We start from the raw sequence: 23,389 nt of genomic DNA, 5'->3' as shown, positions 1-23,389 counted from the left end.
AAGCCCCTAAGGGGGATGTTGGACTCTCTCCCTATGGGATTTGGTTTGGGAGTGTGTTACTCACTTGCTAATATTTTGTCTCAGCAGCTGAAGTCCTCCATTCGGATCTCACAGAGAACGTTGCTGATCTTTTAAGGTTTTTTGACAAACTAATTTATGTTTTTTCTCCCCAATTCCAGATCCTAAAAGTTTGGAAGGATCTAAAACTAAAGCCAGGTGACTTGTGGATTGTTAAGAGACATTTATATATAAGGAAATGTTTGGAGACTCAATACAGCATCTATTTCATGTACAGTTGTGCAAAACTTGAAGGAAAAGTCACCTGGATCCACACCAGACACTGCAAAAATGACTAAATTAAAGAAATCTCTGTGTTTGATTTGTTTCCCTCTTATGATCACAGTCTAGGGTACTTTTTGATTTAATTACTTTAATTGTAAGAGATATATATATTTGAAAAGTAGTTTAGCCATGTTGAAGTCATATTTTTCTTTTGTACGTCTTCCATTTTATGTAGAATTGTCTGTGTTTACATATGCTGATAAGTCAGCATGTCCACAATTCAGCTAGAAGGCCATTCTGGTCACAGGAGTGTACAGCCAGTACTCTGTAAATATGTCTTATCAATCATTTGTTTTTCACAATGAAAAGTCATTTGGTAATGAAAAAGTTGCTCAGCTATTATTTTCTCCACAATTGAGTGATCAAAATATTGATCAAAAGAGGGGAGACTGTAATGGAAATTTGTAAGTTCTGTATATAATTGTATTGTATTTTGTATGTATCGCACACTGCCCTCACTGTGCACACGGCACTAATAAGGTTTTCAGTAAATGTTTACATTCTTTTGAGTCCTGATTAGAATTAGCCTGCCTATGTAACGCCCCTTGTTACCATAAACGTACAATTGTAATATCAATGTGATACCTACGTGTGCATAAAAACCTTCAATTGTGTCATAAGGCAGAACAGTTATTTGGAAAGATGCTGAGCGTATCTTTTGTGTCTGTTCCCTACTGCAGTAGTTATTATTAATTTGGAACCACTAATCAATATGAGGATAGGAGTTGCCTATCATCAATTTAACCGAGTCAATAGTATTTCTCATTTTAAATCAATGGTTAGTATAATAGTGTTGGCTTATTTAGTTATATCCTTCAGTGTGTACTGTACTGATAAGTGTATGAGTATGATCTCAGGTATTAGTATGAAGACATGTCTGATGAAGGAGACTAAGAGGTCTATTTTTCATAAAAAGTATTGGACTAATGTGACAATCATTCATCCAGCTGTTACAATTTCTGGCTGTGATTTAAACACAGTGATTTCTTATGATCAGCTCCATCTAGTGGCCATAATCTGATATTTTTCCTGAAATACCTCAATTAGTGCAATACTGCATTATGGTCATTAGATGGAATCAAGGAAATCAGTTTATGAAATAAAATACGGCCAATATTCATTATGGCTGGGCGAATGCCGGTCATAACCCTTCAACTATTTTTTTTCTTAAAGAGACCTCTAAGTGTTTGTGAAATCTTACACCACAAAATGTACTCAGCCAATGAAAGGTAATGACTCCATTTTTATTTTTCTACTGCTATCAATGGCCAACATGGTACAACACTTCATCCATGTCTTTGGTGATCTCTTATCTCCTTATGAACTGTTTCTTACATGATGAAGATCAGCCATGGAGTATATCTGAGGTGTATATCAGGGTGTGCTTCTTCCCCACATGAGAGCTGTGATGTCCAGCAACATTCATATAGAAGACATTTCCCGCACTCAAGGCACTAATACACCTCGAGGGTTGTGTGGGATCCCTGATGTACAGGAAGACAGGACTTCAGTGAGGAACAATTCCCTCACTCAGGACAGGAATACGGCTTCTCCCCCATGTCAGATCTCTGATGTGTGGAAAGATGGGACTTCTGTGTAAAACATTTCCCGAACTCAGGACAGGAATGCAGCTTCTCCCCGTGCGAGATCTCTGATCTGCGGAAAGACTGGACTTCTCTGAAAAACTAAGAGCAGGAATACGGCTTCTCCCCCGTGTGAGATCTCCGATGTGCGGAAAGACTGGACTTCTCTGAAAAACATTTCCCGCACTCAGGACAGGAATACGGCTTCTCCCCCATGTGAGATCTCTGATGTGCGGAAAGACTGGACTTCTCTGAAAAACATTTTCCGCACTCAGGACAGGAATACGGCTTCTCCCCTGTGTGAGATCTCTGATGTCTGTAAAGATAGGACTTCCTGGAAAAACATTTTCCGCACTCAGGACAGGAACACGGCTTCTCCCCCGTGTGAGATCTCTGATGTGCGGAAAGACTGGACTTCTCTGAAAAACATTTCCCACACTCAGGACAGGAATACGGCTTCTCCCCAGTGTGAGATCTCTGATGTGCGGAAAGTCTGGACTTCTCTGAAAAACATTTCCCGCACTCAGGACAGGAATATGGCTTCTCCCCCGTGTGAGATCTCTGATGTATGTAAAGATTGGACTTCTGTGAAAAACATTTTCCGCACTCAGGACAGGAATACGGCTTCTCCCCTGTGTGAGATCTCTGATGTCTGTAAAGATAGGACTTCCTGGAAAAACATTTTCCGCACTCAGGACAGGAACACGGCTTCTCCCCCGTGTGAGATCTCTGATGTGCAGAAAGACTGGACTTCTCTGAAAAACATTTCCTGCACTCAGGACAGGAATACGGCTTCTCCCCAGTGTGAGATCTCTGATGTCTGACAAGGTCTGATTTTTGTATAAAGCATTTCCCGCACTCAGGACAGGAATATGGCTTCTCCCCTGTGTGAGATCTCTGATGTGTGTAAAGACCGAACGTCTTTGAAAAACACTTCCCGCACTCAGGACAGGAATATGGCTTCTCCCCTGTGTGAGATCTTATATGCACATTAAGTTTGGATTTAGAAGGTAAACACTTCCCGCACTCAGTACAGGAAAAGCTCTTATCTGTTGGAAGGACGGCACCGTCCCTCACAGTCTGAGGTTCCTCAGGATAAGAGGAATACGATGGTCCATCTACACTGTGTGGTGCCGGATGGACATTTGAGGTAGTCGGGTTTTCTCCTGGACTATACTGTGTGATGTCCTCATCTTCTACTTTACAGTCTGGAGACAAAGTGAGACAATCCTCTGAGGTTTTCCTCATCTCCCGTCCATCTACTAAAATAGAAATATAAAGATTATTACTAGACATGAGCAGATTGGTTCCCCTAAACCAGGACTCCGCCCACATCAGGCAGCTTTGTCTCTGAGGATCTTACAATTCCCCCCTCAAGGTAACTAGTAAATGGGTCCTCTGTAGGGCGGCAACTAATGATTATTTTCAGAATTGATTAGATGGATGATTATTGTTTCGATTAATCAACTAATTGGATAAAAACCTCAAAAAAAGGTTGGTGTATAATTTAGTTAATATTGTTGAATATCTATATACAGCGGTAAATATAAATATCCAGATATATAGTTGGATATTTAATCCACTCTGAGAATAACAGACAGATAGATGTATTATTAGAGGGAGAATCTGCTACATATCAGAATCAGAGATCAACATTATTAAATTATAAAAAAGATGTAAAACGCTGTTTTGCAGATGATCAGACAGGAGTGTAATATAATATGATGGATGACAGACTCCCTTGTCATAGACAGGTAGGTGGGTACAAGCTCCCTGCACCTGATGTCACTTATGCTGGCCGAACACAAACTCATTTTTCTTTCAAAAAAACATTCATCCAATTTTCTAACCATTAGTCGGGTCAAATCGGCGTTCATTTTCCACCACAGTGACGAGAAAATTCAAAGGAGCAGAACAGAAAACTTTTCTCCATCGAACAAATTTTTACATTGTGTATGTGGTTTTTGCTCAAAGTTACATTCATTTTATAATTGAATGTTAAAAGCAAGTGGAATTTTCAAACTACACTCATCTATTCATTGAATGTACAAATAATTTTCATACAAATATTTGTGCGAATATTCTCATCCAAAAATCGATCCGTGTATGGCCAGCATAGGACATTTAGCAGCAGCAGCATGATTTTATTTAATCATCTGTTATGATGGGGCTATATAAATTGTGTATAATAATAATAAATATACCCAGAAGTAGGACATATGGGTATATTACCTGTGAGTCACACATGAAGATAAATGGAGGTTAGAGGGGGGAGGGGGGACTTTTATATTAAAGTAATACTGAAAGCTGAGACTTTTTTCATGGATATAATAATTTTATATATAAAGCACAATACTAGTAAACTTTTACTTTATATAATAGTAATGCCTTCTATTACCTCCAGTCTATCAGCCTCCACCTTCTCTGGGGTCAGATGCTGATCTTCCTGCACAGAGACCTTAAAGTCATTGTAAATGTTTTTTTTTTTTTAACAAACTTGTCATACTTACCTGCTCTGTGTAATGTTTTTTCACAGAGCAGCCATAATTCTACTTTTCTGTAAAGAGTTCTCCTATAGGAAGACACAAAGTATAGTATAGAGTTCTCCTACAGGGAGGCACAAAGTATAGTATAGAGTTCCCCTATAGGGAGGCACAAAGTATAGTATAGAGTTCCCCTATAGGAAGATAAAAAAACTTCTGCCTTTAGAATCACTTGCTTCTTTCTTTTGCCCAGGACTACATGTCCCATGAGGCATTGCTCCTCACACATTCAAGTTCTCAGGCATTTACTGACATGTATGGATAGTGAACTGAGCTGTATTTTCCGATATGTAAAGAAATAACGCATTCTGTATGCAGGCCAATTAATTGACTGACCAACTAATCGATTATAAAAATAGTTGACAGCTATTTTCATAATTTATTAGTTGTTTCAGCCTCACATCTCTGAATCTCCTACCAGTTCATTTGTTTATTCATGGACCTTAGTCAGAGAGTGAGGAAACAATGAGAACTGTATTTTATAGGAGTGACAGTGATGAGGGGATTATAGGACGAGTCCCCCACCCCCTCTATCACTCATTGCCATCTTCCCAACAAACTATTTTCATAATTGCATATCATCGATTATTTGTTACATATTAGGTGAGGTCGAAAAAAGACACAAGTCCATCCTATGTGTGTGATTATATGTCAGTATTACATTATATATCCCTGTATGTTGCGGTCATTCGGGTGCTTATCTAATAGTTTCTTGAAACTATCGATGCTCCCCGCTGAGACCACCGCCTGTGGAAGGGAATTCCACATCCTTGCTGATCTTACAGTAAAGAACCCTCTACGTAGTTTAAGGTTAAACCTCTTTTCTTCTAATCTTAAGGAGGGGCCACGTGTCTTGTTAAACTCCCTTCCGCAAAAAAGTTTTCTCCCTATTGTGGGGTCACCAGTCCGGTATTTATACATTGAAATCATATCCTCTCTCAAGCGTCTCTTCTCCAGAGAGAATAAGTTCAGAGCTCACAACCTTTCCTCATAACTAAGATCCTACAGACCCTTTATTAGCTTTGTTGCCTTTCTTTGTACTCGCTCCATTTCCAGTACATCCTTCCTGAGGACTGGTGCCCAGAACTTGACAGCATACTCCAGGTGCGGCCGGACCAGAGTCTTGTAGAGCGGGAGAATTATCGTTTTATCTCTGGAGTTGATCCCCTTTTAATGCCAATATTCTGTTTGCTTTGTTAGCAGCAGCTTGGCATTGCATGCCATTGCTGAGCCTATCATCTACTAGGACCCCCAGGTCCTTTTCCATCCTAGATTCCCCCAGAGGTTCTTCCCCCAGTCTATAGATTGCATTCATATTTTTGCCACCCAAATGCATTATTTTACATTTTTCTACATTGAACCTCATTTGCCATGTAGTCGCCCCTCCCCCATTAATTTGTTCAGATCTTTTTGCAAGGTTTCCACATCCTGCAGAGAAGTTATTGCCCTGCTTAGCTTAGTATCCACCCCTGACCATTCCGAGTACTCCCCATTTATCACCACCCTCTGAACACGCCCTTGTAGCCAGTTTTCAATCCATGTACTCACCCTATGGTCCATGCCAACGCACCTTATTTTGTACAGTAAACGTTTATGGGGAACTGTGTCAAATGCTTTTGCAAAATCCAGATACACCACGTCTACGGGCCTTCCTTTATCTAGATGGCAACTCACCTCCTCATAGAAGGTTAGTAGATTGGTTTGGCAAGAAGATTGGTTTGTTTCAGCCCTACATCTTGGATCTCCTACCAAATCATTTCTTTATTCATGGACCTTAGTCAAAGAGTGAGGAAACAACGAGAACTGTATTTTATAGGAGTGACACTGATGAGGGTATTAAAGGGCAAGTGTCCCCTCCCCCTCTATCACTCATTGCCATCTTCCCAACTCAAGAAGTCCTGCACTTCAGTCCAAGATTTAGTCATGAATAACAGCGGGGCTGAGCCCCACCAGAGGTCAGAGAGTGAGGATGGGGGGAGAACAACCAAGATGAAGACTGGACTGATCCTGAAGACCACCATCATTGGGTTATTGACTCCTCCCTCATTATCACTTTCTGTTTAAGGTTCCAAAGTTTGAGGATGTTATCGCATTATTATCACATTATAAGGAGAGCACCGCTGGAAGGCAGGTTGAATTGGAGTCCTTCTCCCAGCGATCGCGGAAAGGAAGAGAGAGGAGGGAGCCGGCTGCATGATCAGTGAGTGGGGAACATCACTAGCGGCTTTCGTTTCAACTGCTGTGTGTTCCCCGCACTCGCTGTCACATACAGATCCGCCTCCTGGTCTCGGGACTTTGATAGGCTGCACTGATGGGCACGGATAAAGCTGTTGTTAATATTCATTTTTATAACTTATCTCTGCATAATTTATCAGTATTGCCTCAATTTAAGGTATATTATAGGGTAAGGGTGGGTACCATCATCCATATATCAGACCTCAAAAATTCCACTCGCCTGCTCGCATTTTGCGAGTGGATTTTGAGGGCTGGTGATTGTGGGCTGCCTGGGAGCGGGGGGAGGCGAGCACCGCCGGCAGCCTGGATAGTACTGGAGCCATTCTCCAAGCAATTGTAGGGGAAGAGAGGAGAGCCACCGCCGCCTGGTTGATTAGAGCGCTGGGAAACATAACAGCTTTCATTTCAATAGCTGTGTGTTCCCCGCCATGCGCCATCATATACAGCCCCTCCCCCTTGTCCTGAGAACTTTTGATAGACAGATCACCTATCCCAGGATTGGACGGGTGATCTGTTTATCAAAGTGCCTGGACAAGGGGGAGGGGCTGTATATGACGGCGTGCGGCGGGGAACACACAGCTATTGAAATGAAAGCTGTTATGTTCCCCAGCGCTCTAATCAACCAGGCAGCAGCTCTCTTCCTATGCACAGGTAGGCTGCACTGGGAGGGACACAGGCTGCATTGGGGGGGCCACAGGCTGCACTGGGGGGGCCACAGGCTGCACTGGGGGGGCCACAGGCTGCACTGGGGGGGACACAGGCTGCACTGGGGGGGACACAGGCTGCACTGGGGGGACACAGGCTGCACTGGGGGGGACACAGGCTGCACTGGGGGGAACACAGGCTGATCTGGGGGGACACAGGCTGCATTGGAAGGATACAGGTTGCATTGGGAGGACACAGGCTGCATTGGGGGGACACAGGCTGCATTGGGGGGGACAGGCTGTATTGGGGGGATGCAGGCTGCATTGGGGGGACGCAGGCTGAATTGGGGGGGACGCAGGCTGCATTGGGTGGACGCAGGCTGCATTGGGGGGGGACGCAGGCTGCATTGGGGGGACGCAGGCTGCACTGGTGGACACAGGCTGCATTGGGGGGATGCAGGCTGCACCGGGGGGATGCAGGCTGCACTGGGGGGGACGCAGGCTGCACTGGCGGACACAGGCATTGGTGGATACGGGTAGGCTGCATTGGTGGACACGGATAGAGTTGTTGTTAATATTTATTTTTATAACTTAATTCTGCATAAAACATTAAGTGTAATTTCATGAGATAATGAGGGCGTGATTAGGGGCGGGGCAGGGAAGGGGTTGGGCAACTGGTGGCGAGTAACCTTTGAGGCCTGGCTAGTAGCTCAGGACTTGAAATTTTGAACCCTTCATATATCATAGAAATGGGTGCATGGGGTCACCTCAGAAGTGCCCCTGCAAAGCGAGAAAAGGGTTTGAACTATCTCGGTACCTCAAGGACGTAGACAAAAGTATATATAGTTTGTATGAAAACAGTTTAATAGTATATAGAATATAAAAACATGGTGGAAGGAAACCACGTTGACAGAAATACAGTTGATAGTTACAGCCTTACGTGCTTCTTCAAACAATTACACAAAAAATAGGATGAAAAATGACCCCCGAGGTTGAAGTGGGTATAAAGTATGATGTGTCTTGGCAAATGTCCTCTACTAGGAGCCAGTTATAAGCATCTAGTAATATAAATTGTAATTACAAATTCAAACCATCCTTAACCACTTCAGCCCCAGAAGGTTTTACCCCCTTAATGACCAGAGGACTTTTTCCAATTTGGCACTGCGTCGCTTTAACTGTTAATTGCGCGGTCATGCAATGCTGTACCCAAACGAAATTTGCGTCCTTTTCTTCCCACAAATAGAGCTTTCTTTTGATGGTATTTGATCACCTCTGCCGTTTTTATTTTTTGCGCTATAAACGGAAAAAGACCGAACATTTTGAAAAAAAATGATATTTTCTAGTTTTTGTTATAAAAAAAAATCCAATAAACTCAATTTTAGTCATACATTTAGGCCAAAATGTATTCGGCCACATGTCTTTGGTAAAAAAAATGTTAAGAAGTGTATATTTATTGGTTTGCGCAAAAGTTATAGCGCCAACAAACTAGGGTACATTTTCTGGAATTTACACAGCTTTTAGTTTATGACTGCCTATGTCATTTCTTGAGGTGCTAAAATGACAGGGCAGTACAAAACCCCCACAAATGACCCCATTTTGGAAAGTAGACACCCCAAGGAAATTGCTGAGAGGCATGTTGAGCCCATTGAATTTTGTCCCAAGTGATTGAATGATGACAAAAAAAAAAAAAAAATTACAAAAAGTTGTCACTAAATGATATATTGCTCACACAGGCCATGGGCATATGTGGAATTGCACCCCAAAATACATTCAGCTGCTTCTCCTGAGTATGGGGATACCACATGTGTGGGACTTTTTGGGAGCCTAGCCGCGTACGGGGCCCCGAAAACCAATCACCGCCTTCAGGATTTCTAACGGTGTAAATTTTTGATTTTACTCCTCACTGCCTATCACAGTTTTGAAGGCCATAAAATGCTCAGATGGCATAAAACCCCCCCAAATTACCCCATTTTGGAAAGTAGACACCCCAAGCTATTTGCTGAGAGGCATGCTGAGTCCATGAAATATTTTATATTTTGACACAAAATGCGGGAAAGTGACAATTTTTTTTTTTTTTTTTTGCACAAAGTTGTCACTAAATGATATATTGCTCACACAGGCCATGGGCATATGTGGAATTGCACCCCAAAATACATTTAGCTGCTTCTCCTGAGTATGGGGATACCACATGTGTGGGACTTTTTGGGAACCTAGCCGCGTACGAGGCCCCGAAAACCAATCACTGCCTTCAGGATTTCTAAGGGTGTAAATTTTTGATTTCACTCTTCACTGCCTATCACAGTTTCGGAGGCCATGGAATGCCCAGGTGGCATAAAACCCCCCCAAATGACCCCATTTTGGAAAGTAGACACCCCAAGCTATTTGCTGAGAGGCATGGTGAGTATTTTGCAGCTCTCATTTGTTTTTGAAAATGAAGAAAGACAAGAAAAAACTTTTTTTTTTTCTTTTTTCAATTTTCAAAACTTTGTGACAAAAAGTGAGGTCTGCAAAATACTCACTATACCTCTCAGCAAATAGCTTGGGGTGTCTACTTTCCAAAATGGGGTCATTTGGGGGGGGTTTGTGCCACCTGGGCTTTCCATGGCCTCCGAAACTGTGATAGGCAGTGAAGAGTGAAAGCAAAAATTCACGTCCTTAGAAAGCCTGAAGGCGGTGCTTGGTTTTCGGGGTCCCGTACGCGGCTAGGCTCCCAAAAAGTCCCACACATGTGGTATCCCCGTACTCAGGAGAAGCAGCAGAATGTATTTTGGGGTGTAATTTCACATATTCCCATGGCATGTTTGAGCAATATATCATTTAGTGACAACTTTGCGCAAAAAAATAAAAAAAATTGTCTCTTTCCCGCAACTTGTGTCACAATATAAAATATTCCATGGACTCGACATGCCTCTCAGCAAATAGCTTGGGGTGTCTACTTTCCAAAATGGGGTCATTTGGGGGGTTTGAACTGTCCTGGCATTTTATGCACAACATTTAGAAGCTTATGTCACACATCACCCACTCTTCTAACCACTTGAAGACAAAGCCCTTTCTGACACTTTTTGTTTACATGAAAAAATTATTTTTTTTTGCAAGAAAATTACTTTGAACCCCCAAACATTATATATTTTTTTAAAGCAAATGCCCTAAGATTAAAATGGTGGGTGTTTCATTTTTTTTTTTTCACACAGTATTTGCGCAGCGATTTTTCAAACGCATTTTTTGGGGAAAAAACACACTTTTTTACATTTTAATGCACTAAAACACACTATATTGCCCAAATGTTTGATGAAATAAAAAAGATGATCTTAGGCCGAGTACATGGATACCAAACATGATATGCTTTAAAATTGCGCACAAACGTGCAGTGGCAACAAAATAAATACATTTTTAAAAGCCTTTAAAAGCCTTTACAGGTTACCACTTTAGATTTACAGAGGAGGTCTACTGCAAAAATTACTGCCCTCGATCTGACCGTCGCGGTGATACCTCACATGCATGGTGCAATTGCTGTTTACGTTTGACGACAGACCGCCGATTGCGTTCGCCTTAGCGCGAGAGCAGGGGGCAAAAGGGGTGCTTTTTTTAATTTATTTATTATTTTTTTGCTTTTTTATCTTATTTTTAAAATGTTCCTTTCATTTTTTTTTAATCATTTTTATTGTTATCTCAGGGAATGTAAATATCCCCTATGATAGCAATAGGTAGTGACAGGTACTCTTTTTTGAAAAAATTGGGGTCTATTAGACCCTAGATCTCTCCTCCGCCCTCAAAGCATCTGACCACACCAAGATCGGTGTGATAAAATGCTTTCCCAATTTCCCAATGGCCCTGTTTACATCCGGCGAAATCTAAGTCATAAAATGCTCGTAGCTTCCGGTTTCTTAGGCCATAGAGATGTTTGGAGCCACTCTGGTCTCTGATCAGCTCTATGGTCAGCTGGCTGAATCACCGGCTGCATTCTCAGGTTCCCTGTTGAGACAGGAGAGCCAGAGAAAAACACGGAAGACGGTGGGGGGGGGGGGCATTCCCTCCTACTGCTTGTAAAAGCAGTCTAGAGGCTAATTAGCCGCTAGGATTGCTTTTACATGAAAGCCGACCGCTGGCTGAAAAGAATGATACCAAGATGATACCTAAACCTGCAGGCATCATTCTGGTATAACCACTCAAAGTCGTGAATGGCGTACCCGAAGACAAAAAAATGGTTAAAAAAAAACACAGTAAACGGTAAAGTATAAAAAATTGCATACCTGAAAAGCAAACATGATAAAACATAATAACAATAAAACATTGCAGAATAGAATACAGTAAAAAAGAGCAGAACAATAGAGAGAATAGAGAGAGAGAGAGAACAATAAAACGACAACTATTTTTTAAAAATTTTTTATATATATATATATTTTTTTTTACACTTTTTTTTGTAACTTTAACTTTTATAACTGTAACCGGTTCCAGGTTCGGGTCTCTCAAAATGCGATGGCATCTTGGGAGACCCTGTGAAAGTGTGCCTAGTCTGTGCAATGCTGTACCCTACGCTAATACTCAACTAGTGAATGGTAGCGTTCAAAACATTCACCAATGCAAAGACCAGGATTGTCAGGACAGGAGGGACAATAATAGCGGGTGTCACGCCTATATCCGCGCTTGCTGCAGACATGACATCTTTTTTGGGGGGGTTTGTTGGGTAGGGGTACTCGGGAGGACATAAAGAAAATGCCTCTCATGCAGCCGACTGCATTTGGTTGGGGATGTGAATGGGGGAAGTACGGGCGCTGCAGAAGCGGTGGGTTCCCAATTAGGATTGGCGGATGCAGCAGGAAGGGCACTATGGGCACGACGGGCCTGTGTTTGTCTTCTTCTTGGTGGCAGCGGGACACTACTTGTGCTTGTCACCTCACCAGCTTGAACTGCACTTATGGGACTCGCCACGTCACCAAGTGTTACTGCAGTGCTGGTTTGACTACGACCGGGGTGTACTAGGCCGCTGGCGCTTGCCAGTTCACCAAAACGCTACCAAAAAAACTGTTAGTGATCGCAGGGATCAGGCCTGACTCTGCGAACGCTGCAGTTATGCGTTTAGTGTTTTGTAAGTGACAGTGATCGATCGATACTGCACTTGGGTGGGCTGGGCCGGGCGGAGGGGCAAATCGCAGGTGCTAGCAGGTATCTGGGCTGATCCCGCTAACACTGCGTTTGTGGGAACCCTAAACTGCTGGGGACGCTAGTATAGATCTGATCGGATCAGATATTGATGCGTTCAGATACTATACCACTAAGGGAGGTGTACGGTGCGTGCGTGGGTGTTAGCGGTACTGGCGCTAATCTGACGCTGCCTGGGGCGACATATCACCGCCGGGCGATCAGGGGGCTAAACCTTTATTCGGTAATAAACGGCGGGTGCCCTGACACTATAAAAAATAAAACAAACTAACCAGCGTCACCCGTAACAGTTATACGGTGATCAGTGGTGAAAGGGTTAACTAGGGGGCAATCAAGGGGTTAAAACCTTTATTCGGTAGTATAGATGGGGGTCCCTGTCACCAGCGACACTAATACAGCGATCAGAAAAATGATCGCTTAGTGACACTGGTGACAGGGAGTGATCAAGGGGTTAAAACTTTATTAGGGGGGGTTAGGGGGTACCCTAGACCTGAAGGGGGCTAATACTAACTGCCCTAACACACTAACTGTCACAAACTGACACCATGCAGTAATCAGAAAAAAAAAAACTGCTATTGGTGTCAGTGTGACGGGGGGGGGGGGTGATTGGGGGGTGATCGGGGGGTGTTTTGTGTGCCTGGCATGTTCTATTGTGTGTTGTGCACTCACATTACAGTCTTCTCTCCTCGGCGCCGGAACGGAAAATACCAAGCCGAGGTGAGATGACATCATTTCCTTTGCTGCTGTTTACCATACAGCAGCATAGGAATGATTTCATTGGCCGGCGGCGATCGTGAGGGGGGGGCCACGAATGGATGGCCTCCCCCTCACCTCCGATCGCCGCTGGACAGAAGCCGACCGCCTCGGGCACCGGGGGGGGGTGGTCCAACGGACCCCCCGCCCGCGGGAGGCAGATCACGTACGGGTACGTGATTCTGCCTGCCCGTGCCATTCTGCTGACGTATATTGTCGTGAGGCGGTCGGCAAGTGGTTAAAGTCATTGTAAATGTTGGATTTCTTTTTTTTTTGTAAACAAACTTGTCATAATTACCTGCTCCGTGTAATGGTTTTGAACAGAGCAGCCCAATTCTCCTCTTATGGACCCCCCCACCAGCACTTCTGGCTCCTCCTGCCTTCAGAGTTCTCCTATAGGAATCTACAAAGTATAGTATAGAGTTCCCCTATAGGAAGATAAACTTCTGCCTTTAGAATCACTTGCTTCCTTCTCTTCCCCAGGACTACATGTCCCATGAGGCATTGCTCCTCACACATTCAAATTCTCAATCATTTACTGACATGTATGGATGGTGTACTGAGCTGTATTTTCTGATATGTAAAGAAATAATGCATTCTGTATGAAGGCCAATTAATCGACTGACCAACTAATCGATTATGAAAATAGTTGACAACTATTTTCATAATCAATTATAATAAACATTTTCCTTTATAGGAGTGACAGTAATGAGGAGATTATAGGACGAGTGTCCCCACCCCCTCTATCACTCATTGCCATCTTCCCAACACAAGAAGTCCTGCACTTCCTTATTTAGTCCATGTTTTAGTCATGAATAACAGCGGGGCTGAGCCCCACCAGAGGTCAGAGAGTGAGGATGGGGGAAGAACAACCAAGATGAAGACTGGACTGATCCTGAAGACCACCATCATTGGGTTATTGACTCCTCCCTCATTATCACTTTCTGTTTAAGGTTTCAAAGTTGGAGGATGTTATCACATTATTATCAACATGTAAAAGTCTGTGCTCCAATCAAATCATCAGATATAAAATCTCCAGCTGTTAGAAAATGGGTGTAAAAGAAGTCAGGACTATGTAATGTACAACTTATTATATAGGATACAACAATTAGGATTTTATAGTATCAGAATTATGTAATGTACAATATAGAGTATATAGTGCAGGGGTCAGGAGTATGTAATGTACAATATAGAGTATATAGTGCAGGGGTCAGGAGTATGTAATGTACAATATAGAGTATATAGTACAGGGGTCAGGAACATGTAATGTACAATATAGAGTATATAGTACAGGGGTCAGGAGTATGTAATGTACAATATAGAGTATATAGTGCAGGGGTCAGGAGTATGTAATGTACAATATAGAGTATATAGTGCAGGGGTCAGGAACATGTAATGTACAATATAGAGTATATAGTGTAAGGCGGCCCTCAAATTTTCCACTCGCCTACTCGTATTGTGCTGCCTCGGAGGAGGGGGGCGAGCACCACCAGCAAGCGGGGGTTGAATGGGAGCCGTTGTCCCAGCCAGGGGAAGAGAGGAGAGGAAGAGTCGAGCTGGCCGATCATCAGAGAGCGGGGATTGCCCATAGTAACAGCTTTCATTTGAATTGCTGGGTTCCCGGCGCAGCTCACCTTCATATACAGCCCTGCCTCCTCGCCCGGCGCATTTGATAGACATTACACCAGTCCAATGCCAGGAGGCGCCGGGCAAGGATGCGGGACTTTGTGATGGTGAGCGGCACCTGGAACCCAGCAATTCAAATGAAAGCTGTTACAGCGGGCAATCCCCGCTCTCTGATAATCGGCCAGCTCGACTCTTCATCTGCACTGGTGAGGCTTTATTGATGGGCACAGGTGAGGCTTTATTGATGGGCACAGGTGAGGCTTTATTGATGGGCACAGCTGAGACTCTATTGATGGGCACAGCTGAGACTCTATTGATGGGCACAGCTGAGACTCTATTGATGGGCACAGCTGAGACTCTATTGATGGGCACAGCTGAGACTCTATTGATGGGCACAGCTGAGACTCTATTGATGGGCACAGCTGAGACTCTATTGATGGGCACAGCTAAGACTCTATTGATGGGCACAGCTAAGACTATTGATGGGCACAGCTAAGACTCTATTGATGGGCACAGCTAAGACTCTATTGATGGACACAGCTAAGACTCTATTGATGGACACAGCTAAGACTCTATTGATGGACACAGCTAAGACTCTATTGATGGACACAGCTAAGACTCTATTGATGGGCACAGCTAAGACTCTATTGATGGGCACAGCTAAGACTCTATTGATGGGCACAGCTAAGACTCTATTGATGGACACAGCTAAGACTCTATTGATGGGCACAGCTAAGACTCTATTGATGGGCACAGTTGAAACTCTATTGATGGGCACAGTTGAGACTCTATTGATGAGCACAGTTGAGACTCTATTGATGAGCACAGGTGAGACTGTATTAAGGGGCACAGGTGAGACTCTATTGATAGGCACAGGTCTCGCTGTATTGAGGGGCACTGGTGAGGCTGTCCTGAGGGGCACTGATAAAGTTGTTGTTAATATTTATTTTTGTAATTTAATTCTGCATAAAACATTTAAGTGTCATTTCATGAGATCATTTCTGAGGGTGTGTTTAGGGGCGGGGACTGGTTGGGTTGGGTGGAGCATCTGGTGGCGAGTAACCCTTAAGGCCTGGCTAGTAGCTCAGGACTTGAAATTTTGAGCCCTGGTGTAAGGGTCAGGACTCATAATATTGGTATTCAGTAATCAGTGGAAGATTAAATGTTTACATGAGACAAGTTGCAGAGGTCCCACACCGCTACCTCCCATCTCCTGAGACTGCACTCAGTGACTTGGGTCTGAGACTATACAGACATATCCCTCCACCCGGCACAGCCAGCAGACAACAGAGCAAGTAATCCTGGGGGGATTGTTCTGTCAGACATCTTGCCATATCCGGGTATGGGGCAGAAGACCCAAAACACATACCCCAGGTGCCCAGATCTAGTAACATTTATGGTGAAAATGAACATTTTGCAGCCAGCTGAACCCCAGAATCTCCATAAATCCAGTCTAGATACATAAATTGTGTCTGCAGCACAGAGAAGGAAGATTATCCGAGAGAAATACAGGAATACAGGACGGGGAACACAGCTCAGGAAAGTGACCAGGGGATTACAGGCTGATATCACCCAGTCTTTGCCCTACTCTGGACCAATCAGTGAGCAGTATGGGTGGAGGAATGTAATTAGTGTTAATGACCCACCTGTGCTGATCTCTGTAGGAGTGTCCTCCTCTATAAATGTCCCCGTTATTCCATCCTCCTCCATAGACTGCTGATCATCCCTCACATACGTCTCTTCTTCTTCTGATTTAACCTCAAATTCTATATCGATTGGATCTCCACTCTAAATCAAGAGAATGAGAGAGAATATCATCTGTAAGATATAAGCTTTATTATTGTGACATTACACAAAAAATACACACATTGTCTCTATAAGTGTGTTTTATAACCTCCGTCCCACCAACCTTGTAACAGTGAGGGATGGTGTGATCTTCCTGTGTGGAATCCCGGGAATACAGAGGACGGGGACATCTCTCTGGTGGGTTCCTGGTATTTGGTGGCTCCATCTTATCCTTGTGTCCTTCTGAAAACTCCTCCATCACTCCATACTCTTCATCCTCCTCTTTATACTCTTCTTTAACAACAATATTATCATCCCTGAGATTTCCACTCTGAATATATAATAAAACATTCATTGTAATAAACATGCTGTGTATAAATCAGAACTACCAATAATTGTTCCTCATCTACCTGATGATGGTGAAGGATGGTGTGACCTTCCTGTGTGGAATCCCGGGAATACAGAGGACGGGGACATCTCTCTGGTGGGTTTCTGTAGCTGGATGACTCCACCATGGTGTCCTGGTACAGATCTTTGTGTTCTTTTAGAAACTCTGACTCCTCCATCACCCCATCCTCATCATCCTCCTCTTTTATCTCTTCTTTTACTTCAATTTTAGACTCTCTCAGGTTTCCACTCTGAATATATAATAAAAATGACATCAATTGTAACAATGCAGATAATGTACAGATCCTAATGATACTATCAGTGATTGTTCCTCATCTACCTGATGATGGTGAGGGATGGTGTGATCTTCCTGTGTGGAATCCCGGGAATACAGAGGACGGGGACATCTCTCTGGTGGGTTCACATTACTGGATCCATCTGTAGGAAACACACACACTGACTGAATACATTGTTTCTATGTGTTTATCAGATAATGGGGGATCTAGGTGGACCCTCCGTACTGCTCTCTCCTTTACAATAAAGTCTCCTCTTACCCGGTGATGTGAGGGGCGGCTGATTGTCCATCATGACGTCCTTGTAGAGATCCTTGTGTCCTTCTAAATACTCCCACTCCTCCATGGAGAAATAGACAGTGACATCCTGACACCTTATAGGAACCTGACACACACAATGATACAGTCACCATCCAGACACATCCCTTGTCTGTTACTGGATAATGTCCCAGAATTCCCAGCACCGCTCACCTCTCCTCCATGATCTCTCTGGTGACTTCTAGAATCTTCTTTGTACTTCTCTATTCTATCAGGGAGGGAGGTGGAGGCAATGTGATGGTCATATGATCTCCAGACTTCACAGGAGGAAAACTCTAGATCTGAACACAAATAGTAAAATCAAATATTATTCCCAGAATCCTCCTCACCTCACCATTCAGGTCTCCATTTTATTAAAGCCCCACTTCAGGATAAGGTATAATTTACACACACAGGACCCCCACACTATGCAGGATAAAAGCTTGTAGCAGACATTCTGATGTCATTACATACAATGCAGGACCAACAGTCCCATTTTGCTAGTGAGGATACCAAGGGTCCGCCCACATCCTAAGAGCATCAGAAAAAAAGCCAGATAGAGGGACATTGGGAGGAGGGGCTGTGAGGTCAGTGTGATGTCATAGGACATATAGACTCTGGATGGATGGACTATTAGAGGAGGAGCTGTGAAGTCACTGTGATGTCATAGGACATATAGACTCTGGATGAAGGGACATTGGGAGGAGGAGCTGTGAGGTCAGTGTGATGTCATAGGACACATAGACTCTGGATGGAGGGACATTGGGAGGAGGAGCTGTGAGGTCAGTGTGATGTCATAGGATATATAGACTCTGGATGGATGGACATTGGGAGGAGGAGCTGTGAGGTCAGTGTGATGTCATAGGACATATAGACTCTGGATGAAGGGACATTGGGAGGAGGAGCTGTGAGGTCAATGTGATGTCATAGGACATATAGACTCTGGATGGAGGGACATTGGGAGGAGGAGCTGTGAGGTCAGTGTGATGTCATAGGACATATAGACTTTGGATGGAGGGACATTGGGAGGAGGAGCTGTGAGGTCAGTGTGATGTCATAGGACATATAGACTCTGGATGGAGGGACATTGGGAGGAGGAGCTGTGAGGTCAGTGTGATGTCATAGGACATATAGACTAGACTGTGCACACTGAAATATTTTGTTTTGGAATTTCGTTTTCGTCCGAAAAATAAATTTATTTAGTTACTCCCGAAATTCGTTTTTATTTATTTCGTTTTTCGTTAAAAATTGCATTAGTCCGAAAATCCAAATTAAGGTGGAATCTGTCATTGAAGGCTTATGGTGTCTGTCGAATGTTCAAAGAAGATTCGATGGAGCAGCTAAACTGTATGACGCCGTATAGTTTACCTGCTCCATCACTCTTCTTAGAACTTTCAACAGACACCATAAGACAAAGTACGTGTGTACTTAGTTCTAGCTAATTTACTGCTCCTCCTCTTTGGTTACAATCAGCCAATAACATTCATCATCATCATTATTTTCATTTATCTTTTCTCTCTATGTCGAATCTTTTCTCTCTATGTAGAATAATCTTGGACTAATAGAGTTAAGGTTAGGCACATTCGACCACAGGTTTGATGGACACAGATTGTTATTGTCATCATCAAGTCGAATCTCCTATCTATATCGAACTGTTGTAGCAACAAAAAAGAAAATAAAGCATTTGTTTGTTGGATCTTTAGTTTTTCAGATTCTGCACTTTCGTTATCGTTTGTTAAAACGATAACGAAAATACCTGAAATTCGGACGAAAACGAATGCACATGTCTTATATAGACTCTGGATGGAGGGACATTGGGAGGAGGAGCTGTGAGGTCAGTGTGATGTCATAGGACATATAGACTCTGGATGGAGGGACATTGGGAGGAGATGTGAGGTCAGTGTGATGTCATAGGACATATAGACTCTGGATGGAGGGACATTGGGAGGAGGAGCTGTGAGGTCAGTGTGATGTCATAGGACATATAGACTCTGGATGGAGGGACATTGGGAGGAGGAGCTGTGAGGTCAGTGTGATGTCATAGGACATATAGACTCTGGATGGAGGGACATTGGGAGGAGGAGCTGTGAGGTCAGTGTGATGTCATAGGACATATAGACTCTGGATGGAGGGACATTGGGAGGAGGAGCTGTGAGGTCAGTGTGATGTCATAGGACATATAGACTCTGGATGGAAGGACATTGGGAGGAGGAGCTGTGAGGTCAGTGTGATGTCATAGGACATATAGACTCTGGATGGAGGGACATTGGGAGGAGGAGCTGTGAGGTCAGTGTGATATCATAGGACATATAGACTCTGGATGGAGGAACATTGGGAGGAGGAGCTGTGAGGTCAGTGTGATGTCATAGGACATATAGACTCTGGATGGAGGGACATTGGGAGGAGCTGTGAGGTCAGTGTGATGTCATAGGACATATAGACTCTGGATGGACATTGGGAGGAGGAGTTGTGAGGTCAGTGTGATGTCATAGGACATATAGACTCTGGATGGAGGGACATTGGGAGGAGGAGGAGCTGTGAGGTCAGTGTGATGTCATAGGTCATATAGACTCTGGATGGAGGGACATTTGGAGGGGGAGGCTCTATAGGAGGCTCCTGTGCAAACCAAATCTTTGTTCCTGGGTGTGTCCTTCCTCTCCTAAACTGAAGAGTGAACTTTGACCTTTACCATACAGAAATCTGTCAGGAATCTGTGAAAGTAAGCTCTCATGTGATCAGGTGATGTGCGGAGGAACGGAGTGTAAATAGCAGACAATTTTCTCCAGAGCCCCTAATGGTGGGGATGGATTTTGTTGAGTGCTGGTGCCAAGTTTCCACCCCCCAGGATCACTGCAGGTGTGGAGAAAAGCTGTGTAAGAGGATATGGAGGAGAGATGAGGAGGAGATCCAGGAATCAGGATAAAGGTCAGGACAAGCAACAGACGAGCGCATCCAAGAGATGAAGCCGGGGTCACTACACAGAAAATCAATCCAAGGAAACAACAGGCAGGACGAGGAATAGCAAGAAGGAGCTCAGAGACAAATGAGAATATTGCTCAGCCAATGGGAGATTATCTCAGCATGACTTACATAATGAAGGAGATGAGGGGGAGGGGAGGAAGTCACTTATGGTGACCATAGATATGTAGCACTAACTCACGGTGGAGCTGCTGATTTTTAGCGGGCTGTTACGTCACCTTTTTACCTGTAATTTCACCAGTACCGGTTCTAGGGTCCCGTTGAGCTTATTATCAGACAATGTAGGCACCAGTCACTTTAGTACTTTTCCAATGCTTTAATGGGAGATAACTTGGGTGAAACAAAACCCGTACGATCCTCTGCCACAGGATGTAGTAGTCCCTGATGAACAGCAAACACAGTACCAGAACCTTTAAGCCGACCCGACAGTACTTGTGCGGTAGATTAGTTTAGGATATCTCCTCTATTCACCAGACCCTTCTTAAGACCAGCCTTGCATGGTCCCTTCCAAGATGGGTCCTCCCCTGGATCTTCCCGATTGTCCGGCTTCTTCCCGCAGGACAGACAGCACAGGACCATCCCATTAACAGCAGGCCGCAGACAGACTTCTGGGTCCACCCGCTCGGCTGCCGCAACACAACCCTCCAGGCCGCGAGCTAGAACTCACTAACACATATCTCTAGACCAGGAGGGCCACTAGGTAAAGTTCTCTAACACATGGCATCTGTCCCATAAATACTCTCTCCCAGAATGCAACCCGGAGGACCACCTCCGCCGAGTTGTCTCCGGGACAGAAGAGCACTTATACACTTCAGCTTGTTGCTTTCCAACACCGACCCATGGTGACAACGACACCCACAGGCAGAATGCGGAACTGCACGCAACACAGCCAAACTAGAACAGAGGCAAATCTAACTGTAAATTAAATCTGAACTATGTACAGAACAGATGACCCATTAAATTTACCTATAAGCGGTAGATTGAAAAATCTACCAGTGCTACAGTTACATGGAAATTCAGCTGGTTCAGCAGGGATCGGTCACATTTCCATCCATGTGTGGTCACTGCCGGATAAAAGTCACTCCATCAGCGGCTGCAGCCAATAGCTTCATCACTGATCTGTGTATTCTGAGAGCGGAGGAGCGCCCCCCATTGTCAGAATACAATAGTGCAGCGGGGAGGATTCCCCCATCCCCCTCCAATGTGTGGATGGGGGAATCACTTCAGTTTTTTCCTCTCATCCCGCTGGATGAACGATAAAACTGAACCATGTATGGCCAGATTTGGAAGGAAGATATATTAATCATCAACTGATCCCCCTGAAGGGGTTAATCTACATTTCCACACTATATATGTGTGTATCATCATCTGCTGGAGATAAAAGACATCACAGTGACTATGGAGGAAGAGGACGGACATGACGGGGGGTTACTGGGTGTAAATAGAAAATAAGATCTTATTACCGCCTCTGCTGCCTCTTCCAGCAACGTCTTCTTTGTACTTTATACCTCATGGATCGTCTTGTCTGCATCTGACATCACTTCCTGTGTGTGCCAACATCACTTCCTGTCTTCCATAGAGACTTCCTGTGTGTATCTGACATCACTTCCTGTCTTCCATAGAGATTTCCTGGTAGAAATGAGATCACCACCTTGTGGAGATCAGAAGAACTGCAGCCCAGAGAATCGTCTGGTAGTGTGAACACGGCCTTGTGCTGTGTGTGTATCAGGGACGTGCGGTGAGGTGAGTGGCTGGTGAAGGACTGGATAGTATCAGAGCTGGATACACACAGGTTACATACACCGCGATCGTTAGAGCGAGAGCAATAATTCTATCACTAGACCTCCTCTATAACTCTAAACATGTAACCTGTAAACATTTTTAAAGCGTCGCCTATGGAGATTTTTAAGTACTGAAGTTTGGCGCCATTCCACAAGTGTGCGCAATTTTAAAGCGTGACATGTTAGGTATCTATTTACTCGGCGTTACATCATCTTTCACATTATATAAAAAAAATCGGGCTAACGTTATTGTTTTTTTTTATTCATGAAACAGTTTCTTTAAAAAAATAACGTGTTTGAAGAATTGCTGCGCAAATACCGTGTGATATAAAAAGTTGCAATGACCACCATTATATTCTCTATGGTCTCTCCTAAAACAATATATATATATATATAAAATGTTTGGGGGTTTTGATAAATTTTCTAGTAAAAAAAAATGATGATTTTTACATGTAGGAGAGAAGTGTCAGAATTGGCCTGGGTGGGAAGGGGTTAATTACCATAAGTAATAACCAAATAATTATTATATATTATTTTAAGGTAATTTACTATATTTTCAAAATCTGTACTCAAGCAGGTGGATTAACAGACAAATTACTGAAGTTTGAAGTTATAACCAGAAATTTCACAGTAAATAGATATCAAAAGAAGGGGCGAGAACAGGGTGGTGGGACTTTAAATGAAGCATATGATGACGATAAAGTAAATAGATAAATAATAAATGATTATCTTATAACATAATAATATATGATTTAGCTCGTACCTTTTCATCAACAGAAGATTCTCATTCTCCCTCCTAACTGTGTGAGAAAACACGGGATTGTGAGTAATTCTTATACACATAAACACGTTTTTCCTTCTAGATAAGAGGCCTGGGCTGAAAGGGAGTGTTTGTCTTTTAGACACACCCCCTTCTATGACACTGCAGTGAGAGGCGTGCCTCCACTGCAGCATCTTTATTGGACAGCTGGGGCCAATGCT

General features: G+C 43.6%; 1 protein-coding gene across 2 annotated transcripts; it reads right to left on the bottom strand.

Moving 5' to 3' along the window:
• Positions 1-1,420: 1,420 nt before the first annotated feature.
• Positions 1,421-22,208, bottom strand: LOC141122079 (uncharacterized). Of its 2 annotated transcripts, XM_073611882.1 has the most exons (8): positions 22,091-22,208; positions 17,823-17,950; positions 17,613-17,736; positions 17,399-17,496; positions 17,082-17,309; positions 16,796-17,002; positions 16,533-16,674; positions 1,421-3,187 (listed from the first exon to the last, which is right to left on the bottom strand). In XM_073611882.1, the coding sequence occupies exons 3-8, from the start codon at positions 17,695-17,697 to the stop codon at positions 2,028-2,030; spliced, it is 1,920 nt and encodes a 639-aa protein (XP_073467983.1). In that variant the 5' UTR covers positions 17,698-17,736; positions 17,823-17,950; positions 22,091-22,208; the 3' UTR covers positions 1,421-2,027. The 2 variants fall into 2 exon arrangements, with proteins under 2 accessions (XP_073467983.1, XP_073467984.1); XM_073611883.1 differs by lacking the exon at positions 17,082-17,309.
• Between the last annotated feature and the right edge of the window lie 1,181 nt (positions 22,209-23,389).

Source organism: Aquarana catesbeiana, unplaced genomic scaffold, assembly GCF_042186555.1.
Source record: "Aquarana catesbeiana isolate 2022-GZ unplaced genomic scaffold, ASM4218655v1 unanchor238, whole genome shotgun sequence".
Taxonomy (NCBI): Eukaryota; Metazoa; Chordata; class Amphibia; order Anura; family Ranidae; genus Aquarana; species Aquarana catesbeiana.
Note: the sequence above shows the minus strand (reverse complement) of the source record. Positions and strands in the feature narration are given on the sequence as shown.